At 39.3% G+C, this 17,981-nt stretch overlaps 1 protein-coding gene across 3 annotated transcripts in view; it reads right to left on the bottom strand.

Moving 5' to 3' along the window:
• The window catches only part of KATNAL2 (katanin catalytic subunit A1 like 2), a 57,469-nt gene that overhangs the window by 26,877 nt on the left and 12,611 nt on the right, over positions 1-17,981 (bottom strand). For all 3 annotated transcript variants that reach the window (XM_036740928.1, XM_036740929.1, XM_036740930.1), the window contains exons 7-10: positions 13,906-14,004; positions 12,252-12,315; positions 11,915-12,033; positions 2,400-2,491 (exon numbers count right to left, since the gene is read on the bottom strand). In XM_036740928.1, the coding sequence (XP_036596823.1) occupies positions 2,400-2,491; positions 11,915-12,033; positions 12,252-12,315; positions 13,906-14,004 (374 nt within the window). The remainder of the gene's footprint in view (positions 1-2,399; positions 2,492-11,914; positions 12,034-12,251; positions 12,316-13,905; positions 14,005-17,981) is intronic.

The raw sequence follows: 17,981 nt of genomic DNA, 5'->3' as shown, positions 1-17,981 counted from the left end.
CTCTTTATAAACCAATGTACATAGGCTGCCTATTTTTAGGGATCTTAAATTGTCACAAGAAGAGACATTAATAGCCAAATCAAAGTTGTTTTCTGTGCTTCTGATGGAAGAACCAATATAAGTACAATGAAGGTAAAGCTTACTCCATATGCAGTCAGAATGGAAAAATGAGGCAGTTTTATGCACAATTAAGTTTGTCTCCTACTCCTTTCCTTTCCTCCAAAAACCATGTCAATAAAGAAAAAACCTCTTTTCCTAGGTTTAGATAACCAAAATTGGCTACCTGCATTGACCAAATCAGCAGAAGGCTGCTCAGCTGTTTGTTTTCACTTTGTCTCTTTAGACCTAGCTAAAAGGATGAGCTTTTAAATTCTTGTCTTTTGAAGGACAGCTAGGTGACACAATGGATAGACTGCTGGGCCTGGAGTCAGGAAGACCTGAGTTCAAATGCAGCCTCAGACACTTACTAGCTGTGTGACTGTAGGCAAATTACTTAACCCTGTTTGACTCACTTTCCTGATCTGTAAAAAGACTGGAGAAGGAAAAGGCAAACTACTCCAGTATCTTTGCCAAGAAAACCCCAAATGGGGTCAAAAAGGGTCAGATACAACTGAACAACAACTTTTGAGGACAAAAGAGTTTTCTATTTCTTGCCCCAAAGGTGGAAGCCATGGTGTAAGAGAAGCCATAGTGTAAGAGAAGCCACGATCCAGTGGGATCTGGAATCAAATCCTGACTCTGCCTTTTCCTAACGATATGACCCATGGCAAATCACCTGTTTTCTCTAGGCCTCAGTTTCCTTATCTGTAAAGTGAAAGAGATGGCCAAGGTGGCCTCTAAGGTCTCTTCCAGCTCTAGGTCTATGATTCTATGTAGGGGATGTAGAAAGGAGTAAGAAAGTTTGCATAGCAACATAGTGTGGATCTATTTTGTCTCTGGGAATTACTTATTCCCTAATTGTATGGATTTTCTTAAAAGATATCACTTTACATTTACTAGCTGTGTGACCCTGGGCAAGGCACTTAACCCCAATTGCCTCGCAAAAAAACCAAACAGCAAAAAAGATATCACTTTAGGGAGGAGAGAAGGGGAGGGAGGGAGACAATTTGGAACTCAAAATATTGTTAAAAGAATGTTAAAATTGTTTTTGCATGTAATTAGAAAAAATAAAATATTCAAAAAAAAGATATCACTTAAAATTTTCTTCCAGTACAATTTAACATTTTATAGGACAATGACAAGATGGAATGCATCTGAAGGACAACTGGGAAGGTGAAGGACCTAGAGACTATACTATATAAGAACCAGTTGAATGAACTAGATATTTCATATGGAGAAGAGCAGACTTAGGTAAGAGACAGGGGACATGACAGCCATCTTCAAGTATATGAAGAAGTCAACACATGGAAAACAAAGCAAATTTGTTTTGCTTGGCCCCAGAGACTCAACTAGGAACAGATGGAAATTTTAAGGAAATAGATTTGTTTGACAGAAGAAAAACTGCCCAACAGTTTTCCAATGGTAAGAATTGTCCAAAAGCCACACATGCTGCCTGGAAGATAGTGGGTTCTCTGTCTCTGGAGGTAAATGAAGAAGCTGCTGTCGATGCTATAGAGGTGAAGCCAATTCAAATACATGTTGGACTAGGTGGACAAATACAGGTAGGACTAGGACCAGGCCAGGTCTGAGACTCCAGGTTGGACAAGATGGCCTCCTTATAATTATAAGATTCTATGATACTATGAAACAACTCTGATCAAGGCACAAAACTAAAAAAAAAAGTATCTTTCAGAAAAAAAAGGAGAATAATTCACAGGCTGGACAGCTGTTCTTTCTTGTTGGTGTTATTAGGAGGTATTGAATCTTTGGCCACAGCAAGTAGAATATTGTTTTAGATATGCTGCATACCTTTTCTGATGTTACAGAGAACTAAGGTTGCTACCTTGGCCTAGAATAGCAAAAAGCACTTTCTCTTGAGAGGAGTTTGTGAGAGCATGGAATATAAGCCTCCCCTTCTTTGGAGCCTGATGAGGACGACAGCTCTGTGGCTGAGAGGCAGTCCTTGGATCCAGAGAAAGCAGCTACATCCAACTCATTCATGCCAGCAGAATGATGCTGGCAGCCTGGTACATTGGGCCTGGATGATCTTTAGTTCTGAAAACCACTCCTGGGTGGAAGATAAATTTTTGCCAGTCAAAGAAACTATTTAAAGCATCTATTCAGTTAACAAGATCTAATTTAAAGGACTTTCCATCTGTTTGCTGAAAATGCGTTGGCTTATTAATGGACTCATTCTTCTGGTAAATGTTGATGGGTTTCTGATCATCAGGCACACAAGAGGGGAAAAAATAACAACAAAAAATTTGTTATTCTGTAATGAAAGCCAAGTCTTCACTCACCCCAGAGTAGTGCCTCTCTGACTCATTACTGACTCTAGTTCATCCAGAAAGATTGTTGAAGGGGCATGATACCGAGCAAGTTCAAATAACACCTGCACCAAGAAAAAAACAACTGTTTAAATGCTCAAGTTAGAAGTCTTAGTAGCTCTCACTTAAGGGCTTATAAGGACGAAATCATTAAGCATTTATGTTGTACTTGGTGAATCATGCTAACAGTTACAATCACTGCACTTATTCATCTTAGCACTACCCCTTGGGGTTAAATGGTCTTACTTCCATTTATCATTTGTTAAAATTATATCCAGAAAGGGGTAAGTGATTTGCCCAAGGTTACCCAATCCTCAGTGGGTAAGCTCAAACTGGGAACTCATTCCCTGGCTTCCCAGGCTAGTGGTTAGCCCCTGCTAACAACAACAGAAGCTAGACGTGCATCATAGCATAGGGGCACCATAGCTCTATTTTTTAAAAGCCACTCATGACAATTTCTCTCAACATTAATAGATTTATGGTTACAAATAATTGCTAGGAATAACTGACTGCAGAAGGGTTATTCTAGGAAAGGGGGTGGGGAACAGAAGTAACAGGATGTGCAATAAGACTTTAGCTTCCCAAAGAAACTGGGTCCAGATTGATCATTAGAAATACTCTGGTTTAAACAGACTATTTATTTCCTTGCCCTAAAACATGATGATCACAAGGTTGGAAATGAATGAAGCAACTGCAATCTACTCTAGTGAAGAATAAAAAAATGAAAGATACGACATAAGAGTTGTATCACAAATGCATTTAACTTAGGTAAGCTCAACCACATGCATAAAACAAGAAAAAAGAAGAGGAAAAACTGGATTTACATAAGCTATGCAGGCACAAAACCATCCAATGGCACTGGGAAGTAGGTCATCCACAGGCCATGTTTCCCAAGCCTCACCCTCGAGTCCCCTGGAGCTGGGACAATCCACGAGAAGAGCCCAGACTGGTTTATAGCCACCACTGATTTACTCTTCTCATCCCCAAATGATAAGTAACAAGGTCTCATTTAGCTGCAGTTTGATCAGACTCCCATTCCAAACTCCTAAACTTTCTATGAGATTTAAGACATTGGAAGGAAGCTAATTTTGACTATGAAGGACTTTTGCCTTGTGGGTTGATCGCCTCACCCCAGCACAAGATAAAATCACAGCATACTGCATACTTCTGTTTTTACTAAATCATCTAGGCCAGTGCTCTCATTTTACAACTGAAGAAACCGACCTCAGAGAAGTGAGGTGATTTGCCCAAGGTCAGAGAATGGCAAGAGTGAGAATCGAACCTGAGTGCCCCAAATCTCAGTCCAGTGTTGTTTCCGCAACATCAGAACATGTAACGATGAATATGCACAGAACAGTGTACCTAAGCATCTCCAAGGACTTGGAGGAAGTCGGGTGGATCCTCCATAGGACTTGTGGAATTGAAAGAAGGCAGGTATCAACAAGTTGCATGCATTTGCTAAAGAGATCACTCAAGTATTCAACAGCAATCACATTCTTAAGAGGCATGAACAAATGCCTTCACCCATTAGGAGAAGAGGGACATAACCAAACCGTCATCTATAAATAACTCTTTAATTGAAATAAGGGAAACAAACGTCAGGAAAACTCTCCTCTCTGATTTAGGGGAAGGTCCTAAAGGTCCTGTGAAAGGCTTCTAAATGAAGAGAGAGTAGATTTATGCCAGGCCAAGTGTTTTTCCACCAAGCCAATGCCAAGCGCTCAGAAAGTCAAGACAGTGTTCAACATGAGTTCTGACAGGATGTAAATTCCTGAAGTCAGTAGATGTTAAATTTTTCCTTTTTCCAAATGTTTTTTAAAATAAAGGATAGGGTGGGGTAGCCAGTATGAATTTATGATAGTATGCCTATAATCCCTGTTAACAGGGAGGCTGAGGCTGGCAGATCTTTTGAGCTTGGGAGTTCTGGGCTGCAGTGGGCTACACTGATAGGATGTCTGAGTTAAGTTCATATTAATATGTGTGGTGAACCTCCAGGAGCAAGGAGGCCATGAGGCTACTTAAGGAGGGGCAAACTGGCCCAAGTTGGAAATGGAATGGGGTCAAAGCTCCCATGTTGATCACAGTGGGATCCTGCACTTGAGAAGCCCCTGTACTTCCTGCCCTTCCAGACTGGGCAAGAGAAGAAAAACCCAGTCTTTAAAATTTAAAAACAAAAAAAAGTGGACTGAGCCAAGGAAAGTAAAAAATTCCTCTCTACTAAATTGCCCTTAAATACAACAAAACCCCAAATAACTGAAACCCTAGTGAAATGTGAACATCTGGCTAAATAAATTTCCTGTTTAATTCAAGGTTAACAAAAAAGTCTTTTTCAACTCACCCTTGATGCAAATGTTGTTAACACATCTGAGCTGATTTACTTGTTTTGCTCAAGTCCAGTCTTCAGGGAACATTACCAAACTTCTCTTTGATAAAGTGTTTGCAGGGTTTTAGTAGGATAGTTCTGAACATCAATTCTCATTATAGATGGAAAAGGTCTGGGAGACTGAGCTGAATTTGTGCTGCTTCTGGGACATTCTGATTCTGATTGAAGAGTGTGTGTGTGTGTGTGTGTGTGTGTGTGTGTGAGTGTGTATCCCTGTGCACATGTTTGTGTGTGCATGTTCCAATTGTAGGTTATGTGGTATTTTTTATTTTACTTGCAGGGCTGGGGAAATTAACAAATTCTTAATATTTGTTAACTTTTTAGAAACACTGGATTTATAAAAAGTAGACCAGTTTTTTTTAATTAGGCTAATTGAGAGTTCTGGTAAATTGGATCTTGGTTATTTGAGGTTTTACTATATTCTTTTAGTACCTACTGATGAGAACACACAGACCACAAATTTAAAGTCACTTAGTAAGCTTCCAAATAAGCCATAATCTATTGAAAAGAAAATGCATGGTAGGCCCAAGGGACACCAATTTAGCCACTGAAATATGAGAATTAATTTTTCTTTGACTATAGGAATATTTGATCAAATGAGATGTTTGTGAAAGCATTATGTAAACATAAACTATTATTATCATTTTCTTACTCATTATTTTATATTCTATCTATATTCTTACTCATATGTTTACTCATTAAACATTCTCCTGAATGCAACAGTATAAATACCATTGCATTTTTCTCTTTCCCATCCCCACTATGTTATATTTTGGATTATACTTTGGATCTCACCATTACCCTTAAGGGTTCCATTTCCATAATAAAAAAAATTATATTCCTCTACTTACCTCTTCTTATTCTATCTCTCCCTATGCCTTACCTTCCTATTTTTTGATCACATTCTGCTCTACACAGAAGCAACTTCAAACCATATTTTCTCTCTTCAAGCCTCTCACATCTCCATTTCTCCTCTTCCCATCTTTCTTCACTGAGAAAGTTAAGGCCATTCCTCATGAGCTCCCCCTCTTCCCTTGCCATCATTTCAAAACCACCTGACATCATCCCATCCTCTCCATCCTTTCCTCCAGTCTCTGATAATGAAGTGGCCCTTCACCTAGTGAAGGCCAAATCTTCTACAAGACTCCCTTATCCTGTCCCCTCTGATCCTGTCCAGCAGATTGCCCCTCAATTATCCTCCCCCTTCAAATGTTCAACCTCTCCCAATCTACTGGTTCCTTCTCTGCTGCTTACAAACACATCCAGGTCTGCCCCATCCATGAGAAATCCCCACTAGATAGAGCAGATCATCTCTGCTACCATTCTCATGTTTCTCCTCTCTCTCTTAGCTTAACTCCTATAAAAAGCTATTGACACTCATTGCCTTCACTTCTTCTCCTCTCACTCATTCTTCATCCCTTTGCAATCTCACTTCTGGCCTCATCACTCAATTAAAACTGCCCTCTCCAAAATTATCAACAATCTCCTATTTGTCAAATCTGATGGTCTTTTCTCAGTCCTCATCCTTGACCTCTCTGCTGCATTTAACACTATTAACTGACTTCTCTCTCCTGGATACGTTCTCCTTCCGGGTTTTCATGGCACTTGTCTCTGCTGGGTCTCCTTCTATTAGTCTCATCACTCCTTAGGATTCGTTGCTCATTTATCATCCATATTATGCTACCTAAGGATGAGTGTTCTCCAATATTTGGTCCTGGGCCATTTTTTTTTCTCTCTCTCTACATTCTCCCTCAAAGACCTCATCAGTTCCAATGGGTTTAATTATCATCTCTATGCAGATGACTCACAGATCTTTATATCTAGCCCTGGTCTCCCTTCTGAGCTCCAGCTTCATATTCCCAGGTGCCTCTTGGACATTTCTAACTGGAAGTCTCAGACATCTCAAATGTCTCTCTCTTCCCTCCCCTCCTCCAAATGAACTCCTCCACAAAACTTTCCCATTTCTGTCAAGCGTGTCACTGTTCTTCCAATCTTCCCAGTCCATAACCTTGGAGTTACCCTCCACTCTACTGTCTCCTTGGAATCACATAACTGATTAGTTTCCAAATCTTGTTGTTTGATCTCCACAGCATTTCCTGCATCTGACCCCTTCTCTAGTCACATAGCTGTCATCTTAAGTGAGGCCCTCATCTCTTCTTCCCTAGACTATTGTAATGGCTTCCTAATTAGTCTCACTTCATCAAGTCTCTCTCCATTCACATCCACCCTCTATACAGCTGTTAAAGTAATCTCAAGTCCAGGTCCCACTACTTCATTTACCTACTCAATAAACTCTATTGCTTCCTATTGCCTCTAGAATCAAATATAAACCCTTCTATTTGGATGTAAAGTTCTTCTCAACCTGGCTCCTACCTCTTTCCAGCCTTATTTGCACACTGCTCCCCTTCTAATACCAAATTGGCCATCTCTCTATACCTCACAGGTGGAACTCCATGACTCTGAAATGGCCATTCCCATGCCTGGAATGTACTTCCTCCTAATCTCCACCTCACAGAATCTCCTTTCAAGATACACCTCAAGCCCCAATGCCTTGTAAAGAAGGCCTTCCTCACTCCCCTCCCCAACTACTTGTGCCCTACATCAATAACCACCTTGAATTTCCTTTGTGTAGATTTATTCTGCAGGTACATGTCATCTTTCCCTCCCCTCAAATAGAAAATAAGTTCCTTGAGATAAAGAATTGGGTTTTTTGCCTTAGTATCCCTAGTGTCTAGTACATAGTAAGTACTTAATAAATGCTTTTTGACTGATTAAAAAGCTTTCAAAACATAGAGACCTAGCAGATCAAAACCATGTGAGAACAATGTGAGATGTGGCCCATCCCTGTTGTCCTGTCTGTGCTATTCTCAGTGGGCATGCAGAGGATGAGGTTCCATCCTAAATACGTTTATTCCACTATAAAAAGCAGTTATTCTATCCTCTTGTGCAACGATGTGTAGGACATTACATGTAAAGGACTAGAAATAGGGCGGCAACTTGTTCTCAGCCTATTTCTATCTGCACTCCACAGAAAAAAGAAGAACATGATGATGGTGATTATGACAATGCCAATAACAACAGAGAGGCATCTGAAATAGCGGAGAGAACGGACCTGCCTGAAACACATACTGATAGTGTGCTCCTGGGCAAGTCTTGGTTCCTCAGGTAACTAAATTTCAGAGCACTTCCTGATTTGTATTGGTAGATGGAATTTCCTCAAACCAGGAGTTCCCTATGCCAATGAAATCAGATATAATAAAAAAGAAAATAAAACTGACATCTTCATGCTACTTAAAGTTTGCAAAGAACTTTATATACATCATTTGAGATAATGTATAATACTTAATAAATACGTGAAGTGCTATGTTAAGCGCAAGGGAGGGGCAAGCTGAAAGGATGTTCAGAAGACTTCAAGGACGAAGTCACTGTTAAGTTGGTTTTTACAGAACCTACTGGAATTCAGTAGTTGAATAGAGATTCCAGAAACTGGGACAAAGGAACAAAGGCAAGAAAGTATGGGCTCCTATAGGGGACAAAAAGAAGTTCACTGTGGTTTGGAAGGCAAAAGACCTGGAAGAGAATACCATCAAAAATACGGAAGAAAGAGTACGTGAGGAAGGAGGGTAGTGCCAAGCTGCAGAGGCCTTTGACTACCTCTTTTACTTAGTTGGACATTGAAGACTTCTAAGCAAAGGAACGACATGAACGTGCTTGTGCAATACATAAAGAAGAGAAAGCTGGCCACAGTGTGGAAGAGAGGTCAGGGGAAGCAGGAAGTAGAGATGGGAAGAACTATGAGGAGGCCAGTCTTCAGAGTCCAGGTAGGACTAATGATGGCCTGTATCTGAATGGTGGAGATAGAAACAGGGAATATGGGATAAAAGTGAGAGATATGCAAGAGCAAATTCATAGGGCTTATATATGAGAGGTGAGAGAGACAGGGAAAAGGAAAAGAGAACACCAAGAATTCTAACCTAAGAGACTGAGGGAGCACTGGGACCCCTGAGAAGTCGGGAAGACCTGGATTCAAATCCAGCTGCTTTAGATAGACACTAGCTGCACAGCTCTGGGTAAATCACCAGACTTTTATGAACTTCAGTTTCCTCATGTGTAGCAACACCTACCTCGTAGGTATGTGGTAAGGATCAATTAAAGCACTCTGCAAACCTTCAAAGTATAAACACCAGCCATTATTTTATATTATTATTATTATTTAATGAAGTCAGATGTGTATTTGTTACAAGGATTTTATTTTTCCTTTCCTTTTTTTTAAAAAAGAGAGTAGGGGAGGGAGAAGGAATATGGGGATGGGTTTTCCAAAGAAAAAGAAAGAAAAGAAAGAAAAGAGAAGGATTTTGTTTTTGGTACAAAAGAGGAAAAAAGGGAAGGCCAAAAAGAATCAGAGATAAGCCAGGTAGCTTTGAAAGTTGCATGTTGAGTTTATCATATTTTAATAGTATTTTATTTTTCCCCACTTACATGTAAAATTAATTTGTAACATTCATTTAAAAAATTTTTTTGAATTCTGAATTTTCTCTCTCCTCTCTCACCTCCCTACCTCCCTGAGACACTAAGCAATTTGATATAGGTTATACATGTTCAATCATGTAAAACCTATTACCAAATTGGTCATGTTGTGAAAGAAGATACAGACCCAAATCATGAAAAAATACAGAAAATGAAATATAGTATGCTTCAATCTAAATTCAGACTCCACCAGTTCTTTCTCTGAAGGTGGCCAGCATTTTTTTCATCATGAGTTTTTTGGAATTGTCTTGGATCATTGTACTGCTGAGAATAGATCAGTCATTCACAGTTGATCATCATTATATAGTATTGCTGCTACAGTATACAAGATTTTGCTGGCTCCGCTTCATTTTGCACCAGTTCATATATGTCTTTCCAGGTTTCTCTATAACCTGCCTGCTCATCATTTGTTATAATACAGTAATATTCCATTACAATAATATACTACAATTTGTTTAGCCATTCCCCAATTGGTGGACATCCCTTCAATTTCTAATTTTTTGCCACCACAAAAAGAACTGCTATAAATATTTTTGTGTGAATAGGTCCTTCCCCCACCCCACCCTTTATTTTTAATCTCTTTGGGATACAAACCTAGTAATGGTATTGCTGGATCAAAGGGTATGCACTATCATAAGTTTTAAAAGAAAAGCAAACTGTGTATAAAGAGATTCATAATCGCACATACAAATATTCTTCTTCTTTTATTAAGTATATAGAAATACTCATTTTCTTTGATATTTGTTAAATTCAGAATTAAAAAAAAATTTATTGTGTGTTTGTCCTTTGTTCTCAAAGAGGACCATGACATCAGGAAAATGATGACATGACTAGCAGTTGACTTTGACTTAAGTGAGGGAGGGCTGTGCAAGGTCATCTGTCTCACTTTCTCCTCCAGGGCCATCTGAGTCCAGTGGCCTGATATTTACCAGGACAACTGAAGATGACCCAGGAGGCAAAATCAAATTGGTAGGAAAATTTTCTTGAATTCAAGCCTAAATTTGCCTCTGCAGTTTCTACTCATGTCTCTTGGTTCTGCCCTAAGGCCAAAGAGAACAAATATAATCCCTCGCCTACTTGACAAATACTTGAAGGCAGTTACTGTGGTCCCTGAGACTTCTCTGGAAAAATTTAACCCGCAAGTTGGAGAGGGGACTAGGGTTTAGAGGAAAGATAACAAGGCTAGTTTTGGGAAGCGTCTGATCGAGGTGCCAAATGAGAAACAGCTGGAAGATGTGGGCCTAGTGCATAAGAGGGAGATCAAGGATATAAAAAATCTGGGGAGTCATCTGTATAGAGATAAGATTTGAAGTCAAGGGAGGAAGTTAAAGCGTCAAGGCAGAAGTATATAAAGAAAAGGAGAGAGGAGAGGACTTTGGGACCCTCCCAATATCCTTTAGAGATTTCAAATATACCATCTCATAACCATGAATCAAGCAAAACAGGTATTGTTATCACCACTGTGCAAGTGAGGAAAATGAGGATCGACAATGATAATTCCACAACTATTCTCTGATCATCTCCTTCTACTGTTAGGTGCTGGGAATACAGAGACAGATATAAACCAGAACAAGTCATCAAAGAGTCTATGTTCTGTTGAGGGGTTATGATATGCACCAGGTAATTTGAGGGGGGAGTTCTAAAAAACTTCATGGAAGAGGTGGCTGAGCTGGGCCTAAAAGGAAGGTAAGGATTCTAAAAGGCAAAAGACAAGGAGAGACTATATATCACGGACAGGACATTGAGTTTGGAGATGGACTAGTAATCCAGTTTGGGTGGAATATAAAAGTACGTGAAAAGCAAAAATGTGAAACAGAGCTGGAGCAGGATCTTTGAGCCAGGTGGCAGAGGGCCTTAAATGCCAAACAAAGGAAATATATAACTAAAAAGGTGTTTGTTTTGTTTTGTTTTTGTGTTTTTTTTAAATCATAGAAAATTAAAGAAGGGAGAAAGCTGATGCTTGGAGTGCATGGGATAACAATAACTAAAGACAGAAGGAAAGCTGAATTGTTTAATTCTTATTTTGTTTCTATTTTCTCTGTCAATGACAATAATCTGTGCCCTGGAAAAGGATGGAAATCAAATGAGCAATAAGTTGTTGATAGGCAGCTAGGTGGCACCATAGTGCACAGAGCTCTGGGTCTGGAGACAAGACCTGAGTTTAAATCCCTCCTCAGACACTTAGTAGCTGTGGGACTCTGGGCAAGTCACCTAACTGCTGGTTGCCTCAGTTTCCTCAATTGTAAAATGGAGATAATTAACAGCAACTACCTCCTAAAGTTATTGTGAGGATCAAATGAGATAATATGGCAAATACTAGTGCTATATAAAGGCCTTCTTCTGTCTCCATTCCCCCAAGAAACTAGAATCCAGAGGGGATGACTGTCCTTTGTTAATGATCCTATGATAGGATGTATGATCAAAGGTAAAAATGGTCATTCTATTTTGTATGTTCATGGAAAAGAAAACCCCACAGTGCAATTTCTCACAAGCATCATCTCTGAAACCAGGGGAAATCACCTCCTCACTTCCTTCTACCCTATGAGAACTTATAGAAAACAAAATCAGGGGTTCCTACCCGGACGAGTTTTTCTGAATCACCTCTCCACTTGCTGACAATGGTGGATGCAGAAATATTAAAGAAGGTTGTTTTGCATTCAGTAGCCACAGCTTTAGCCAACAAAGTCTTTCCAGTACCTAGAGATGCAAGAATTGAGACTGAATTTTCTTAAGTATAAAACATAGAGATGCAGAAGCCAGACACCATCTAGAGGTGGGCTCAACTGGGCTGAGACCTACAATAGCAACTTTTCCAATGGGTAGAAGTGGAATATGACACTTTCAATCCCTCTCAACAAAAGGATAACTTGGTTAACACAGAAACAAAAGTAGAAGATATAAAAATGTGTATTTACCTGGAGGGCCATAAAGTAACAGTCCTTTCCATGGGGAAAGAATCCCCGTAAACAGCTGTGGATACTATGGAAACAAGAGAAATTCAGGGACAATTATGTGTTTTGTACCAATGTGCACTAGGAAAGCCAGCAGAGACAAGTGACAAACATAAAATCCAGGCCTCTCACCAAGTAGAGCTACAAGATGTATTGAATGGGATTAAATTTCACGTCTGGTGACCAACTTGATTCTCTGGCTTTGAATTTTTAAAAACTTTATTCTTAATAAAGTTTTAGTCTTTTTTTAAGACTCTTTTTTTGGAGGCAGAAGAATCTTACAAATTAGAAATAATAACCTGATACTTTTGTGATATTCATACAACTCCAACATAATACATATGCTTTCCAGCGCAATGCAGATACCACATCAAAATAACATAAATACTTAAAGGATCTGTGACTTAATCAGTGAAGAGAACTCCCATTTGTGGGAAGTTATCCCACCAAAGCAGACTGCAATTCTATCTATGACAGTACGGAAGTTCTTAGTTGCCTGAGCCCAGCACGTATAAATATACCAAGATGTAGACAGAGGTAGAAGGAAGAGGAACATTTCCCTCCCTTTTTTTTTAGCTTATTGTAATGGGATTTTATTTGGATTAATTGATCAAAATTTAACAAATATTTGAAACTTTGCTACTTGGTACAAGGCACTATCATTAGAGTGTGAGCTCCTTGAGAGTAGGGACTGTCTTTTGCCTCCTGTTGAATCCATGGTGCTTAGCACAGTGGACAGCACGCAGTAAATACTTAATAAATACTTACTAATTGACTGGTTGGTAGGTGCTGTGAGGAATACAAAGCTGAATGAGACAGTCTCTACCCTCAAGGAACTAGTAATCAGTTAGAATAAAGCAGGTACATAGTACCTTATCTTAAGATATCGTATCTTAAGAAAGGGACAAGGTGCTTTAAGGATTGAGAAGAAAAAGAAATTATATCCAGGTGGGTGGCTTTAGCAATGTGAACTTTCCAGTGTCGGTAATTGCTCTGTGCCTCAGTTTCCTTACCTTTATAAAGAAGAGATTTAATGATCTCTAAGGGCCCTTCTAGCACTAACATTTTCAATAACCTATAACTCTTTCTGATTCTCAATTTATTCACCTGTAAAATGGGGATAATAATACTTGGTCTATCTGCCCCACACAGGGTCCAATGAGGATAACGGGGATAAAGCAAGTGGATGAGGTATGTCCTTTTAAAGGAAGGCATTTTCACTATAAAAGGTATAGTTTTAGGGGGCAGATGTGAAGTTGAATAGATAGTGACACACTATTCAAAGAATAACTTAATATATCCAATTATTCCGTAAGCCCTAAATCTATGATCCTATGGCTCTGTAATCTTAAGGAGTTATTTTACCCAGCTAATTAATTATCTTCGACTAGGTCATCAATATGACAGGGTTTCCAAATGGACATGAACATTACGGATCTGGCTTTAGATTGCCCCAATCTGGGCAAAGCAGCATGATACGGCTAAGAAGCTAATTCAGGGAAGACAAGACACCCTGTACTTCATTTCCTATTGCATGTGACTCTAACATATATCTGTCCAATTGATATTGGGCAGGGATAACTCCCAAGAGGTGACTTTAAAGCTTTTTTGTTCTTACCCTTATAGGATACACAACAGCCTCTTTGACTAACTGCTTGGCTGCATCAAGTCCAATAATGTCGTTCCACTTTATGTTGGGATTTTGGAGATAAATGTCCTGCAATGCACATTTGATCATTTTGTTAAAATTAATGTTTTTCTCTACAACAATAATAAACACAGAGACAGAACAACACCTGACTTATAATAGGCCATAAAGTGCCAGTTATAAAAAACTTTTCACTTTATACATGGACACACTGGAATTTTTGGTTAGTTTGCCAAAGGGAGGCCATGAAAACGTTCAGTTCTTTTCCCGAGAGAAGCCATCGATGACAAAATACTTCTAGAAAAAATCTCGTAACTACGGACTTCACCTGCCTTCAGTCGATAACAAATAAAGGTGATTTATGGCAATAATTAAAGAGGCTCCAGAATATGCCTTCGAATTACATGAGTTTTTACTGTGAAACAGAGTTACTGAAGGAGTACTGGGCTCTTTTTTTCTTGCTAACACTTTCCTAATTCATTACACAAAAAGAGGTAATGCTATTTAGAAAGCAATTTCTTTTTATCCCCAGTGACGGCTCCGTTTCTATCAGGTAGCAATTGCTTCTACCAAATTCTAAAATGTCAACTACCAAACTAAAGTGCAGGTTTCTCTCTTATAGGGACTTTAATCTCGTGATTTTTAGATGCATTTGAAACTATTTGAGACAATCAATTAAGATGGCTTTTACTGATAACTAATTTAGAGTTTCTAAACTTCAATTTCACAAGAAGCATAAGAAAAGTCTCTCAGGGTCTTTTCCTGCATCGGGCCACCTGAATTTGTAAGTCTTTTGTATCAGAAAAGCTTTCTTTCTAACATGATTCAATGTCACCAAGGAAGATACAGTCATGGAACTGTTCTTACAATAAGATATTCCATAAAGATTGTGAGACCTGCCAATGCGTACTAGGAATGTTAACAAAGACATGAGTGACAAACATTATAAAATCCAGATGACCCCACAGATTAGACCTAAAGATTAAATTTCACATCCGGTGACCAACTTTATTTTCAAAAAATTTTTACATGTTCCCTTGATTGCTAGTCACTACCTTTGGCAAAAAAGCAACCAAGACCAAGGTAACAGCATATATCTAGTTGGTCTTCAAAGTACCTCTGGGTGTAGGCAGCTATGTTCCAACTGAAGACTTTTTTTCCATAATTGAGATCAAGGTTGGTGTCCTTATGAACAATACCCTTACAGTGTGAGCTCAGTATGGGGAGGACATTTCCCATGATTAAAACTGTCCAAGCAATAGAGTTGGTTGCCTCTGAAGTTCTCAAGTAGAGATTGGACATATGACCACCAAAGACACTTCCAGCTGACACTCTACGATTGTTTTGTTCACATCACGCTTTTTGTTAAAAAGATGATACGTATGAACTGATAGCAAGTGAAGTAAGCAGAACTAGGAAAACAATATACAGGACGCACAAACAATGTAAATGGACAAGACAATAACAGCTAAAGACGAATGTTATATGGTACGGGAATAGCTAATGTTTATATAGGACTTACTACTTGCCAGGCACTGTGCTCAGTGCTTTACAATTGTTATCTCACTTGCTCCTCACAACAATCCCCGGGAGGTAGAGGCTTTATTACCCTCGTTTTACAGATGGGGAAAGTGAGGCAAAGGTTAGAGGTTAAGTGACTTGCCCAGGCTCATACATCTAGTGAGTGTCTGACCAAGCTTGGATCCAAAGATGAGAAGAGGTAGAGGACTATGGATGTGGAACACTGCGTATAATGTCACATTTTTGCAATGTACTACTTAGGTTTTCTATATTATTTTTTCTCTTTTTAAAATTCTTTGTTATAAGGGACAGCACTCTGGGAGTGGGAGTGGGAGATACACTAGGAAATGTAAGTGATATTTAAAAAAAGTAAAAAAAAATTTAAGTTACAATTGACAGGACTCAGGTTTTGTTTTTGTTTTTTTTAAGTGATTGGTGTTTACATTACGGTCACATATTCCTAATGCTACAGAGTCTAATGTCAGATTTCCTTCTACGACAAAAGCTTAGCCCAAGAAGTCTTCCGGCCTTTGCTGGAGCACTTTTGATGAAGTCAGTCCACGTGATAGTCGGTGGAGCTGATTGAGTTTTGGAAATGGGGGTTGGAATGTAGTGCAAGGGAAAGAGCCCGTATTCAGGAGTGAGAAGTTTTAGGTTCAAATCCTGCCTATCTGACACTCGTGTCTGGACAAGTCACCTTGGTCCTCGGGTTCCTCATCTGTAAAGCGAAGGAGGTCAACTAAGGGTCTTTGAGATCCCTTCAGCTCCGCTGTTATTCTCTATGGAGGAAGGGGCTTTTCTCTAAGGCAAGTCTATGTTCCATTGTTTATTTAACTATAGGAGGCAGCATGAAATTAGAAAGAAAGCTGATAATTCAAGGATCTATATTGTTTCTCACATCAATACAAGCATCTAAGTCATCAAAGTGGTTCCACGTGAGATAGAGTCAAAATATCACTTTCCAAGGTAGCAGCAGATATAATCTGCTACCAACAGTAGTGGATCAGTCAACCAGCATTAAGTGCTTACTATGTGCTAAGTATTGAAGATGCAAATATAAAGCAAAATACATCCTGCCCTCAAGGAGCTTAATTTTACTGGGAGTGGTGGGTTAGAGTGGGGGTGGGGAGCACCGAGAGCTAGGTCCTATTTACTGCAAATAATAAATCTTGGAAATGATCACTTATTTGAATTCACATATTTCTACTGGGCTGGAACCAACTAGCATATTTTACATTAATATCACTTCAAATAGCACCAATTTGACCACAGGTGACCTCTTCAGGGGACTCATTATTTGCACTAATCCGTGCTGTACATAGTTATAGGTACATACAAGATACATGAAGAGCAGATGATAATCTCAGAGGGCAGTCTGGGCCAGGGAAGTGGGGCGAGGGGGAAGGACACCAATCTCTCCAGCAGGCAGTGGGATTTGAGTTGAGTTTTCAAAGAAGCCAGTGATTCTAAAAGGTACGAATAAAGAGGGAGAGCATTCTAGTCATGGGAACAGACTATGGAAGTGGGAGAAGAATATGTATATGAGTTATATACTGTGGAGGGAAAACAAGATTTGGCAATTGATTGGATATACTGGGTAAGAGTACGGATGAGGACCACAACCAATGTTGCAAACTTGGGTGACTGGGAAGATGATGGCTTCCTCAAAGATAGTAGGGAAATTAGGAAGAGGGGTGGGTTTGGGAGAAAAGATACTGAGTTCTGTTTTGGACATGTTAAGTTTGAGCTATGTATGGTACATGCAGTTCAAAGTATCTGATAGGCAGTCAGTGATATAGGAGGGGAGATCCAAAGAGAGAGTGGGGAAGAATACGAAGATCTGGGAATCATTAACGTAAAAATAACTGAAGATGTAGGAGCTGATGAGATTATCCAGGGAGTGAATGTAGAGATAAAAGAAAAGGAAGCACAGGACATGACTTGTACTTATCTGAAAGCTGGGTGGACTACCCCAAGCAGAGACGGGGTACCACTTGTTGAAGATCTAGTGGGGATTCACCCATCAAGCATCGGGTTGAACTGTGTGACCTCTGAGGTCCCTTCCTGCTCTTGTATCCTGCTCTCAGCATTGATTTACCCTCTTGCTTCATCTACTTTATGAAGGATGGTTCAGGCAACACTTCCTGCTATCTGCCTCCAGACTCTAATACTGTGATCCACAAATATAAAAAGCCAGAAGTAGTCCTTTTGGTTGGCATCATCAGAGAAATCTCTTTCGTAATGGTCTAGTTTCTCCTGAATTATTCCAAATTATGAAATCATCTTCTTGACATTCTTTTATCTTTCTCTGAAACCACCTAAATAAGACCTAAAGAAAGTTTTTGTTTTGTTTTGTTTTTTGGCTGGGGGTGGGGGTGGTGAGGAGATGGTATTTTTTACCTTAGCTGCAAGTAACTCCTTCTTCAGTTGGTTTTCTTGGTCTCTACAGTAAGATGGGCTTTTTGTATTGTAATTTTATGCTTCTATAATTTATTTATCATGCATTATTGTGGCTCTAAATATGA

Source organism: Trichosurus vulpecula, chromosome 1 (genome assembly GCF_011100635.1).
Source record: "Trichosurus vulpecula isolate mTriVul1 chromosome 1, mTriVul1.pri, whole genome shotgun sequence".
Lineage (NCBI taxonomy): Eukaryota > Metazoa > Chordata > Mammalia > Diprotodontia > Phalangeridae > Trichosurus > Trichosurus vulpecula.
The sequence above is the reverse complement of the archived record's forward strand: the minus strand, read 5'-3'. Positions and strand labels throughout refer to the sequence as shown.